The sequence below is a fragment of the Spermophilus citellus genome (assembly GCF_964194105.1).
Source record: "Spermophilus citellus genome assembly, chromosome: 10".
NCBI classification, from domain to species: domain Eukaryota; kingdom Metazoa; phylum Chordata; class Mammalia; order Rodentia; family Sciuridae; genus Spermophilus; species Spermophilus citellus.
Window position 1 is genome coordinate 50365843 of NC_138197.1, and position 14641 is coordinate 50380483.

Sequence of the window (14641 nt, forward strand, 5' to 3'; positions counted from 1 at the left end):
AAGATCCTAGCTCAAAAAATAAAAAAGGTTGGAGTTCCAATCCCCAGTACCACAAATAAATTAAGGAAGCCACATAGTTTTCTTATCAATTATAAATGCTGTAGTACATTAAAGCATTAATGTCAAACACCAAGAATAAATTAGTACTTCTGAGGTAATAATCATACAAGGAAAGGAGACACAGATGTTTTATTAGGCTCTTATCAAATGAGAAAGAGAGAGCAACATTGTGTGATAATCAGAAGTCTCTTTTTAATGTCCTCTATTGCTTTTCTACTCAAAGTATGGTGCTACTCTAAGTGTGATGTGTGAAACAAACTAACATCATTTGGAAGTTTGTTAGAAATGCAAAATATCAGGTCTCAATCCACTGAATTAGAATCTGGATTTTAATGAGTCCAGTTGATTTGTATATATATTGAAGTATGACAAGAACTTCTCTATTGCAACCCGTTATATTATGCAAGTCTCATGTTTTTTTCTTTTCTTTCCTTTTGCTTTTTTTTTTTTTTTTTTTTTAATGAAATGTCCACCACAATGTTCACCAGTCTAAAATGCATCTTTTAAAAGTTATAAAGTAGAGCTGGGTGCAGTGGGGCATGCCTGTAAGTGATCCCAGTGGCTCAGGAGGCTAAGGCAGAAGGATCATGAGCTCAAAGCCAGTCTCAGCAAAAACAAGACACTAAACAACTCAGTGAGACCCTGTCTCTAAATAAAATACAAAACAGGACTAGGGACATGACTTGGTCGTTGAGTGAGTGCCCCTGAGTTCAATCCCCAAATAGGGGTGCCGGGTGGTGGTGGGGTAGGAGAATAAGTAATTTAAGTATAATAATAAATATTACAGTAGAATCCAGGTAGTAGGTACGCAAATGTTTTCAATACAATTCTTTCAACTATACATCTGAATTTTTTCATACGCAAATATTAGGAGAAAAAGTTATAAATATTATAATCATTTTTTTAATACCTTCTCTCCTGAGGAAAAACAATGGGAATGGTTAAAGAAGATTGGTAAAAAGAAGATAAAAACCACATCTCATCCCAGTCTTTGGAACCTGGGAATGCATTTTTCAATGAATCTGAGTTCCTCTAAAGTGAAGTGATGTGATGTATACCAAATCCTCCTTTAAACTATAAATCAGGTGTTAGTAAAACTGCCACAGAAGAGATATTTGTAAGGTGGCCAAGCTACAGAAATTCAGTTTTTAATCTCCAAATAAAGACTTTTTTCACTGTATACGAAATGTGTACAACCAGGAAGAGGTACATATGGTCTACTTCTACAGAAATAAAGATATATATACACACCAGCTGAACAATTTACATTTAAATTTTACCCACTTATAGTAAAAATTCTAGAATGCCTACTTTTATATATTTAACCATGCAATGGGTTTTTCATATATATATATTTTATAATATATATATATATATATTTTATAAAACTCTCAGCCTTCAAAGTTTTAATTTTGTTTTAGGATCTAAGATATCCTAACCAGAAAAGACCCACAACAAATTTATGAAATATAAATCAATTACTCAGTATGCTAAAGTTATATTCCCTACTTTCCCAGGATTTTTTTTTGACTTTGTTAAAATCATATAAATAGGTTAAGTAATACCAACAGAAATTACCTAGAAAAAAGTTATTTTATAAATGAGGATTATTTTCCAAACAAAATTCAGGTTTCATTTGGCATCTATTTTTGTCAGAATAATGCACCAAGTAAGTAACTGAGAATTTCTGTTTACTTTCCAAAAATTCCCCTTGCTTTAATGAAAACTTTCTCCAAAAATATATCCTCAAAAAAAATCTGTGAAAGCAAAAATTTTCAAATATAACAAAGAACCTTATGACATAATAATCTTTAAAGTGCTTCTCAAATAGGAAACTCAAATTTTGTTTTCCTGTTTTTTGTTTTTACCTATAACTGAAAATGTTTCTACATTTCTTGAATGCTAAAATGTGTTCAGAATTGAAGAAAAGTTTTCTGTGTGAAAACAAATGTAAGTCAAAACTAGTATCATAGGATTAAGAAGTACTGTATTCTCAAGAGAAGAGGACATTACCAAAAAAAATCAAATAAATATTGTTTATTTAATATTTAAGTATAACAAGAAAAAAACTTGATAAATCATTTTAAAAGATTTAACATATAATACCAGTTAACTGTCAGATATATTAATGTTCTTGCCCTCCTGCCTCAAAAATGATGCAAATTAGATTATGTATTAGTAAATTATGATTAATGATAAAATTGCTTGATATATTTTGCAGAAAACAGATGTATTCCAATAACACTTACCTGTCTTGTCTTTGCTGATGTTTCAATAAAAGGAATTCCATAACTTCTTGCTAAGTCCTGAGCCTGCTTTGTGTCTACTGTTCTAGAAGGCAAATCACATTTATTTCCTACTAGGACCATAGGTACATCTTCAGAGTCTTTAACTCTTTTAATTTGCTCTCTGGGGAAGAAAAAGAGAGGCATCAGTAAACCAAAAATCCTACAAAAACTATCCACAACTTTTGCCTTATAAAAGTTGGCCAAATGAAAACTTTTCATATGATTTCTAATTTTCACCACACCAAATTTTCCTTGCTTCTTTTTCTAGTTATTTCCTTCCCTCTTGAAAGATCAAAAAACTACAGAAGTAGAGTTAAAACTATAAAATAGGTTCATATGCAGATAAATCATAATAAAAAAGAAAATACTGTAAAGTGATATGCCTAATTTAAAAACTATACTCTTAGCAACATGTATGTGGCTAATTGTATATGCATACAATTAAAAATATTTTTACCCAAACATGAAGTAATAGCATTAAAACTTTCACATTTGTTTCTTCCTCCTTATGTGTAGATATACATTCCAATACCCTCAGTGGATGCTCAGAACTATGGATAGTACTAAAGTCATATATACTGTCTTTTCTAATACATACATATTGATACAAGTTTGAAATTTATAAATTAGACAGTAAGATAACAATAACTAATAAAGCAACAATCTACTGCAAAAAAAATGATTTAAAATTTTTGAACTGTTTAGTTCTGGAATTTTCCATTTAACAGTTTCAGACTATAGTTGAGCATAAGTGAAATCTTGGAATGTGAAACTGTGAATAAGGGGGGGAGTACTGTACTTTCTCAAAAAAAAAAAAAAAAAGAAAGTTACTATACTCTTTATTTTGTTAAAAGCCCTTCTACATGTTAATTTAAATTTGTCGCAAAATTATATTGTTTCACAATTTTATGTGAATTTCAAAGATGCAACACGGAAGAGACACATTAAACAGAGTTAGAAATGATTCAAATTCCCAGTTCCTCTACTCATAAACTGAGTAAAACTTGAATAAATTAAGAAATGTCATCTATTTACTACTCTTAAAGAGATACTACTCTTAAAAAAATGCAAAAATACAACCACCCAAATTTTCTTATTACTAGACTACAGAGTAAACATACTGAAATAAATGTTCTTAAATAAAATGTTAAACCTCTTAACTAGGCTAACTCACAGTAACAGGACATAGCCAGTAAGTGGAATATTTGCTTTACTATGCAGTTTTATGAAAACTTAAGCTCAAGGAAACAGAATATAAAATACATTTAATACAATAGTCAGTTTTATGCAGATTTGTCAGATTCATAAAATTTTACAACATCTAAGTTGTATTTAAATATAAATATGCATAGCCATTCTTTATTCAATCCTACACAAAACATCATAATTATTTAAAAAAATCATTACTGTGGCACTACTTCAAATCACCTTTTCATATTTTTGTTTATTATTTTCATTTTCATGATATATCTGAAAAGTTCAAAGGCTTATTTCTCTAATGTAGAGTAGTTAAGAGTACAGAAAGTTCTTGAGTCAAAACAAGCATAGATTTCAATCCTAGCAATAGTACTATCTAAACAATCTGGAACAAGTTACTCAACTACTCTAATTGTCAAAAACTTCATTTGTAAAATGGAATGATTACCTACCTCTAAAAAATTATTTTAAATTTTAAGTTAGATAATATAGGCATGGCAATTAGCAAAAAATAAATGAAAGCTATAATTACTTCTCAATGCCAATTTATTATACTTGACTTAAACCCACCTATAATGGTGAATATCTTCAAATGATTTAGTATTATTTATGGCAAATACACAAAGAAAGCCCTCCCCAGTCCTCATGTACTGGTCCCTCATCGCACTGTACTCCTCTTGACCTGCTGTGTCGAGAATATCCAAGAGACAGGTTTCTCCATCAATTACTACTTGTTTCCTGTAGGAATCCTGAGAAGGGAGAAACAGTCTAGATTATTTTAGTGCACCTTTTAAAAAGGTGTTATATACAACTCAACAAAAAAAGACAAATAACCCCATTCAAAATGGGCAAAGGACTTGAATAGATATTTCTCTAAGGAGGAACAAATGGCCAAATAGAGCACATGAAAAGATGATCAACATCATTAGTCATTAGGGAAATGCAAATCAAAACCGTAAGACACCACCTACCACTTATTAGAATGACTATTACTAAAAAAAAAAAAAAAAAAAAAAAAAAAAACAAAAAAAAAAAACAAAATAACACATGTGAGTGAGGATATGGAGCCACTAGATATGTACTGTGTTGGTGACAATGTAAAGTGGTATAGCCATTGTGGAGAACAATTTAGCCACTCCTTGACAGCTAAATGGTAGAATTACAACATGAACCCATTTCCATATATATATATATATATATATATATATATATATATATATATATGCATACACACACACACACATATATATATATATATATGAAAGCAGAGTCCCAAACCAATACTTACTTGTACACCAATATTTACAGCAGCATTATTTACTATAGTCAAAATGTAGAAACAACTTAAGTATGCATTAATAGGTAAATGGATGGCTAATGATTCAGTTTAAGAAGAAATAAAATCTGATACAAATTACAACACATATTAACCTTGAAAATATTATTCTAAGTAATATAAGTCAGACACAAAAGGACAAATATTTCATGATTCCATATATATGAAACACCTAGAAGAGAATTCATACATACAAACAGAAATAGGAATTACCAGGGGTGAGGAAAGGAAAATTAAGTAGGGAGTTACTGTTGAAGGGGTACAGTGTATAATGATGAAAAAGTTCTGAAAGTAGATAAGTGGACAGTGCTAATGGTTATACAACACTGTGATGGTTGCACTGTGTATGTACTTAATGTCACTGAATTAAACACTTAAAAATGGCTATTGTGATAAATTTTATGTATATTACCACAAAAATATTTAAAGGTATTACCTGGAGATTCAACAATGCAAATGTATATATTAGTAACAAACCTATCTATAAAAAATAATTATTAGCAAAATAGGATAGCTGAACCAGCTCTATTATTCAGGATGACTGAGATGACCCCCCCACACACACACACACAATCAATCAACATGCAAATAATTGTCATGCATTGAACTTTATTTACAGTCAAAGACATATATAAGCAAATAAACAAGATTCTAATGCCCTTATTCACCTCCAGATGGTAACTAATAGTATTACTATGTTAATACTATAGTTTTAAAGCTTGAGAACAATACCTAACTGCCAGATAGCATTTTGATATAGAATTTCTGTGGTAATGACTATAGTTTTAAAGGATAACTATTTCATTTGCCAATTGAGGAGTCTCTATTAAAAAGAGACAGAGATCTTAAAACTATTCAATTGTAAAAATGAAGGCCTCTGTGGTAAAGGACTTGCTTAGCAGGCCAAGGACCTGGGTTTGATCCTTATCATTGGAAATAAAAAAAGGAATGGGGTTGGTTAGAGAATCTTGAAATGAAAATCTGATATTCCTCTGACGTTTGAGTGATATTTCTACTGAAAATTTCACACACTCTGCCAAAACAGGCCTCAAAAAGTAAGCAAAGGGGATGGTATTATGTAAAACTGTGGAATAAGAGGCAGTGCTGACAACAAGTAAAATGTATAAAGATATTATTTTTTATTGTTCCACGCATGGGTAACAGTACTTAAGTGTCCTTAGTTCATGAATTACTTTATCAACCATTCTATCATTTGAGAGATCAAGGGAGAGGGGGAGTATCATTAAAAAATCATGCTTTTTGTAAAATGTTAAATTTTAGACAGTATACAGCATGATCCCAATAAAGTGTGGGTACCCTGTTTTATAAATGTATCTCTACACATATTAAGGAACTTGAGATAAATACATCAAAACACTTTAAAAGGCTGTTTTTGATGGAGAAGATAATTTAAGAGAGATTTATTTCTTATTTATCTCTCTTTGGTGCTACATGATACACTGAATGTGTTTCTTTGTTTAGAATTTATATTTATGTATATACTGGGGATTGAACCCAGAGCCTCACACATACTAACCATGTGCTCTACCACTGAGCTTCACCCATAGGCCCTTTAGATTAATTTTAAAAAGTATGAAAGATTACCATATTAGACTATGATTTATTGCTTAACTTTTAAAAGTATACTGTATTTTCCAAATTGAATGTAATAATAATCTTACCAATCAGAAAAAAAGGATAGATACTGATTTTCTAAACAAGAAGTTCTTGATTAATGTTTTGAATATTTGGTTGACAATTTTATTTTAGTCTATCCACTTAATTACCATTTGAAAGAACTCCTATAGGTATTAAATTGAGAACCAATGGGTTTTTTGTTTTGTTTTGTTGTACTGGGGATTGAAAACACACACACACACACACACACACACACACACACACACACACACACACACTAGGCAGGTGCTCTACCACTGAGCTATACCTCAGTATTTAGCCATACCCTAAACCCAGTGTTTGAGGAATAATGAAAGAGCAGAAATTGGCAGTACAGTGTCTTAGTCAATACTTTACCTAGGTGTGGCTCAAGAGTATGTAAAACTAACCAAAAACTTTTCCTTACCTATTGCTGTTAACTCACATTCTTTGCTTACCAAAACTAACTAAGTTAGCCTAATCGGTGGTAGCTCTCTTAGTCTTCAAATCTAAAATATTTCACAACAAAAAAGTCAAGCACATAGATTCTGGAGCCACCCAAACCTACTTCATACAGAAGGTGTGGCTATGGGATTTCTCACCATCTTCCCACATATCATGCCTCCAAGAAGTACCTCAGTAAAGTCCTACTCAGCAAAATTTCAAATACTGTTTAAAAACTATATAATGTGGTGGGAAATTTAGCAGCTTCTGCACATATTACATAAGATGTTTCCTTGATGAACATTCCACCAGAGGGACCAAGAAACTGGGAAAGCAGTCTCATTCCTATTATCTTATCCCTTTCAGAGCCTAAAAATATTGACACAAAAACCCCAGAGATTATGTAATAAAGACCCATGGGGCTTTTTACAGAAAAAAATTGCCAGCCCTTGTAGAAAACTATTAACTTTTCACAAATCTGAAGCATGCTTATTAACACATATTATTTATTCCCTACATACTTAAAAAAATCACTTTGTACAACTACCAAAGCCTAAAAAATTTAAAAACTTACAGAGTCTACAATGAAACTAGTTTATGATGGAGCAAAGAAAAGGATCCAAATTTTACATTTTAAATTAGTGCTATCTCTAGACTTGCAAATAAAGTAAACTTTTAGATCAGGCACATAGGTTATGGATAGCCTTAGGAAACTAGGATAAAATAAAACCATTTAAGTTCACTCAACATAATGAAATAGTTACAGAAAGTTTTTTTGATGTATACCCCTTGCTCCCAAAGTGCCATCTTTTCATCTACTGAAGCAGTATAAACTTTTCTAAATGAAATATACTAAGCTGGTAAGGGTATACTGTAGATGAAATTAAGACAATTATGGTGATACAATTAAACAGCACAATCTCTTTGGAAAGCCATAAGAGTATTTATCTAGAGCAATCATAGGCTTTGACATAATAATATCATTTACAGTAAATGATGCTAAGGAAATATTCTTTAAAAATGATAGAGATGCATTTAACATGGCATCCTGAAATGTCTTAAAAAGAAAAAGTACAGAGACACTGAATACTGACCCATAGTCTTACACCATTTATCTATTTTCAAAATTTACCCTAAATCAAAGCATCTACCACTATCATCATCCCTTAGTTATCCCCCAGTCCCTGTTATCTACTTTGTCTCAGGCAATCTGTTTCAGCAATATCTTCCTGGCAGAAATCCCTAGGATATATTTGGCACACAGCAGCAAATGATTTGTATTTAATGTAGATCATGTCATTTGTTCAAAGTTCTTCAAAACTTCCCCATTCAGTCTTAAAAATAAAATCTAAAGGACTCTTCCTTCGCCAGCATCTCTGTTTCCTTCATAGCATATATTAGAATTTGTAATTAGATCTTTTATTCTTTAATAAACTGTTTAAGTCTATCCTCCCACCCCCCAACTAAGGTTTGAACTCCTAAATGGTAGGACTCATATCTGTTTTCCTTACCACTACTCAGATGTGCCTAAGTCCTGAACACTGTAGGTAATCAAACCTGTCTGCAGAATACAATGCAAATACATACATACACTAAAAATATAAATTTCTATTAAATTTAATAGAAATCTAATCATAATTTTAAAAAACATTTTAATTGTAACAACCCTTCTGAAATATCTAAAGTTATTGTACTATTTGAAATGAATCCACAACAAACTTTCCTGTTTGCAAAGGTAGATTTTTAAATCTCTCAATAATTCATCTTTAACACTTTTCCATGTTTTCTTATAAAAGTCTTATAAAAATTTATGAGTTTAAAACATTGTAATTTTTAAATTACAAAATACTACTAATAATAAATTTTGTCTTTGATCAAGTTCTATATAATATGAAAACTTTTATGTAAAAATACAATAAAAACAATAGAGATTTCCAAACACTTAGGAAAGGGAAAACAATAAGACTGGGGGAAAGTACACTGGGGTCTTCAATTGTACCATTTTGTATCTTGAAAAAGAAAGAAGTGCTAAACCAAACATGACAAAATATTAAGATATGACAAAGCTAATTAATACATACATGATATTCATTATATTAATTTTCCACACAGCAGTACATGTATACCTGTTCATCACTACTCACTATCCAGGATTCTGTATTTTTATTTTCCTTTAAATTTCTGTTGGTGTGATAGGCTAAAAATTCTTATTGTTTCAATATCTCTTTCTTTAAGGAGTAATAATGTTATTTGATTTTTTCATATATTCAGATTTATGTCATCACTTAGATCATCTGCATTTGAAATTTTCATTGTTTATAAAGACTCAACTGGAGACCTATTAAGAGGAATTTCAAAGCTAATGCTAAATCATTCAATCTTCTATAATCTTCTATAAGACTTTTGAATTCATTATAGAACAATGTGTCCCATACTATTATTAAGTCATCAAAGGTTGCAGTAGACAGATCTCAAAGTAAGCTAGAAACATGCAGTAGCCTGCTATGTTAGAATAATAATGGGGAAAATCTAAGTGCCACACCTAGGGCTAAGCATTAGAAGTTGAACATCCCTAATCTGAAAATCCAAAATTAGAAGTGCAATGATACTTCTGGTTCCAAGTATTTCAGATCAAAGATACTCATCCAGTATATAGTTCCTCATGGAACTAAATCTAATGGAAGAGAAATGAATGTAAATAACTGAAAGAAATGTTAATTAACATCATAAGCAGGACAGAATATAATGGTAGCACATAGGAAGATAGATCGACTTTGTATGAATTAAGAAAGACAAGAAGGCAGAGCCATCCCATGCAGGAAGGAAAAAAGAAAATGCATGAAAAACATCAAACTGCATGATGAGTATATGGAATCAAGACCTTCACTATAATTCAGCTTACAGAAATATAGATAGGGAGCAAGAAATAAAATTGGGATACTCAAGCAGTGGCCAGCTTATATAGGATCTTTTATGCCAGAATTAAGGAATTCTTAAATTTGTCCTATGCTATTATTATTGAAAGGACTTTAAGTAGAAAGAATCAGATTTACCATGCTTACTATTAGCATTATTGTGACAAAATTATGGCCCTCCTAGACAATGCCTCAGTACATCCATTTTAGAAGCATCAATTAAGTAGCAGGAGGCACTAATACAAGTGGTGAAGCAGTATCTCCACAGAAGGTTAAGACTTAGCCACTTGGCCCCTCACCTGAGGTTGTAATTCTAATAACCCCCAAACCTTCCCTGCATTCCTAGAATCCTAAGGGTAATGGACACTTCTTGATAATACTGTATTACATTAGTGTTCTCCCTTTGCTTTTCAGTCTTCTAATACCTAATTAATCCTCCACTTAGGTTCTTCATGCTGAAATACCTAGTGTAGTTTGTTTTCCAGACTGTACTTCTGACTTCTTAAATGTTAAAAACAGAAAAGGAGTAGGAAAGAAGGGGAACGAAGACTGGGAGATAAGTTAGGATATTATTACTAGAAATGACTGAACTTGAACTATGGCAGCAATTGCAGCATGGATGGAGAGGCTGAGCAGATCAGAGAAATACTTAATGGATAAAACTGACAGAACTACTTTCATAAATTGCCAATAGTCAATGGTGAAACCTCTGGAAAATAAGCTGGCAGATCCTCAAAAAGTTCCATACAGAGTTACCAGCAATTCTATCTCTAGACATGTACCCAAGAGAATTGAAAGTATATATGGTCACACAAAAAGTTATACACGAATGTTTATATCATTATTCAAAAAAGCAAAAAAAGGGGGGGGCAAACAATTCAAATGCCCACCAACTGATGAATGAATAAACAAAATATGGTATGTCTATACAAGAGTTTTTATTTTTTCTTTAAAGGAATGAAGTACTGATATATGCAAAACTTGAATCGTGAACATTATCCTACATAAAATCTAGACACAAAAGGCCACATACTGTATGATTTGAATTATACAAAATATTCAGAAAATAGAATGGATAGAGATACAAAGTAGGTTAGTGGATTTCAGGGGCTGGTAAAAGAAGGGTTTGGAGAGTGACTGCTAGTGGGTATGAGGCTTCATTTTGGGATGCTGAAAATGTTCTAGAATTAGAACATTTATAGGTTGAGCATCCCTAATCACTAGAGTTGTAATGGCTACACAATCTTATAAATATACTAATCAATGCTGAATTTCCCACTTTTTAAAAGGGTGAGTTTTGAGTTTTGTACATTAAATCTCAATTTTTAAGATGAGAACAGAGGGAAAAGGTGAAGAAAAGATGAGTATAATTTGAGGCATGTTGAATTTCCTATGTTTGTGAGTTGTCCTGGTGGGTATGACTTAATAGGCAGCTTGCCATACACATCTGGTGCTCAGATCAGAAGTCTAGGTTACTGAAAAACCTGTGAGTTTTCAATCTATGGGGTGCTGCAGAACTCTACTTACTTATGATAGACTTGGGTAAACTACTTAATCTCTAATCTACTCTAAGCCATTGTTCTTTCAGTTATACAAGTGGTAAATAAACACATGCAGAACTATGTGCCCAAGTTAGAATTAAAGCGTATGAAAAGGTCCTTTATAAAATGAAAAATGCTATAGAAATTGTATTATTTTATATACCAAACATGCAAAAAAGTAGGGAGCAGGCCACTGCTACTAAAACTGTAGAAAAATAATAACCTGTTTAGAAAATCACTAGACATCTATTGTTGGGATAATTTTTGAAAAAGTGATCACCATATTTCAAAATAATAAAACAGCTAGACAAGTTCTTGAGATGGAATGCCAAAAATGAAAGATTATGAAGAATTTCTGTTTAGCAAACGAAGATATTAAAAAGCTTGTTTTCTTAACAATTGAATATTAGTTTAGGGATAAAGAGAATAAAATATCTAAAGACATAAAACTATTATTACTTTTAAAGTATGAAAAGAATAATCTGCATAACAAATTTTGAAAATAAGTATGTTATGAACATGTATTTGTAACTTGTTGAAATCACATGAATTCTTCCACAAATTATTGTTTGATATCAAGTAAAACTATAAGACTGGAATGATCATGTATCTAATCTTAATAATTACAGATGCCAGTATAATTTTCATGTTTTATATACCTCTCAGTTACTCTTTACTTGGCCTTGATGTCAATTTCCTTAATGCAAGAGTATATATGCATTATCCAATTTATTGAGGCTTTAGAAAGAGGGAAGTATGCAGTAGAATTAATCTGATATAACTTTCTTATATAGCAGAGAATCTCAAAAAAAATAGGAAAGTATGAAACAATCTAATAGTACTTAATACTTCAGTACTCTTTGTTCTCTCCAAAATGAGTATTTCTTTCTCCCCAACTCCAATAGTATATGCTTATTTTTTTTAAACTGAAACACCACAGAAAGAGTGGTATTCAACACAATGTGCTGTAATGGACATTTTTCAATGTTAGTACACAATACATTTACCTAATTGTTTTCAATAATTGCATAATAGAATTATATGTGCATGTCATGATTAACTTCACTCATTTTCTATTGGTAGGCATGTATATTATTTCCATTTAAAAAAAAATCACAAACAGCAGTGCAATGAACATTCCTATATAAACATTTTACATAGTTAGCCAATTAAATTCTTAGGATAACTTCTAAGAAATGGAATTACCTAGTCATGCAGTTTAAATTTTGATAAATATTTCCAAACTGACCCCCAGAAAATTTTAAGAGCTTACTATGACTAGATCATAAAGAAGGCACATTTTGCTAAGCCTGGTGATGCATACCTGTAATCCCAGAAACTAGGGAGGTTGAGCCAGGAGGATCCCAATTTCAAGGGTAATCTCCACAACTTAGGAAGACACTGTCTTAAAAAAATAAAAATAGGGGATGTAGCACATTGGTAAACTGCCCTACGTTTAACCCGCAGTACCAAAAAAAAAAGTGTATATTTCTTCATATCCTTTTTAGGATAATTAGGCATTCTAATCTTAACCAATGTAAAAGCATAACATGTTATTGTTTGAACTTTATTAATGAATTGTCTTTTTATATGTTTATGTCATTTGTTTTTATTTTTGTTCACAGGTTGACTATGCTTAGCTCATTTTTCTTCTATCTGGGTGTTTGCTTCTAATTTATACATAAATTGGCTTCCTATTATATAAGGCAAATAGTTTTCATTTATCTTGTGTTTTTGTTTAAGACATTTAAATTCTTAGGCACTCAGATACCTCAGTCTTTTCCTAAATGTTTTCCTTAATGTTTTAGGGATCCCCTAAAAATGAGAAAGCATTACTACTTTTCTCAAGGAAGAATAATATTTAACCTTAATTCTACAAATAAAGAAAACTAACCTCATATCAATTCACTCAATATGAATTTATGACTGACATCATTTTTATTTCACAGTTATATACAATTTGACATTAAAATGTACATATCACAGAATCAAGGTTCTCAACATGAGAAAAAGGGAGGAAAGTGAGGAAGAATAATGAACTCATGATTCTAATGAACTCATAATTTTTTAAGAACATTTACTTATTAGCTTGATAGGTTTAGAAGCAGTGCCACTCCAGCAGCAATAAACACCTAAAATCCAGATCTTGATTCTTGAATGTCATTCCTCACTAAAGGAACTGGGGCTACTTGACAGGGAAAGTGAACAAGTAAACCCAGAATATATCAGGCCAAAAAGTTCAGAAGAGGTGAAAAACTGATGGGGACATATCAAAAGGATAAAGAGGCCAGCTTGAATAGGATTTCACTGGCCAAAGAAACAAATCTGAATATTGAAATCAGTAATTACAGTAACAGACTTCCACAGACTAAATTTTTAAAAATCCAAGAGTTTCTGTTGATAGAAATAAAACTAACCTAACAAAGAAATAAGGAAAGAAAAGAGAAATCCCTTATTTATGACAGGTGCCAATTAATTAATGTAGAAGTAATGACAGTTATAAAATTACCATTTTGCAACCACTACAGTAGCAATTAATTCAGGCAAAAATTATCAGTGAATACTAAATCCAACTGAGTGCAAATATACTATAGAACAGGTTACTTACAGTCTCAAAGTATCTCCTCTCAGAGTCTTTATTAGTTATAAAAGAATCAAATCTTTACAGAGAGAAATCTGACAAATATCACCTTAACCAAAAATAAATTTTATATATGTATACACACACACACACATCAATGTTATCATTAATAATGGGACAAACCAGCATCATGTACCTCCTGATGTGATGTAATGAGGAGGACATAACATTCCTCACTTAGCATCCCTGCCAAACTGTTGAATCTGAACAAATTTAAGAGGACATTCTATAAAACATCTGGCGTGAAACTCCTTGAAAATGCCACTGTCATAAAAGACGAAAAAGAACTAAGAAGCTGTTCTAGAGTGAAAGACATCGAGGCATGATAACAAATTTTTCATCCTGATTCAGAAAACAAATGCTAAAAGGACCTTCTTAGAATAACTAACAAAATGTGGATATGAACTATTAGGTAAATCAATGTTGAATTTCCTCAATTTCATTATTGTGTTGTGGTTGTACAAGAAAATATTCTTGTTATGATAGGGTTGGAAAACTTTTTCTGTAGGGGGCCAGAGTGTAAATACTTTAGAGCTTTGGTCTCTTGTCATAACTACTCAATT

The 14641-nt window shown here is 31.4% G+C and overlaps 1 protein-coding gene across 2 annotated transcripts in view; it reads right to left on the bottom strand.

Annotated features, from left to right (window-relative positions):
• KRAS (KRAS proto-oncogene, GTPase) overlaps positions 1-14641 on the bottom strand; it is a 36229-nt gene that overhangs the window by 11571 nt on the left and 10017 nt on the right. For both annotated transcript variants that reach the window (XM_081311157.1, XM_081311156.1), the window contains exons 3-4: positions 4116-4294; positions 2310-2469 (exon numbers count right to left, since the gene is read on the bottom strand). In XM_081311157.1, coding sequence (XP_081167283.1) covers positions 2310-2469; positions 4116-4294 — 339 coding nt within the window. The remainder of the gene's footprint in view (positions 1-2309; positions 2470-4115; positions 4295-14641) is intronic.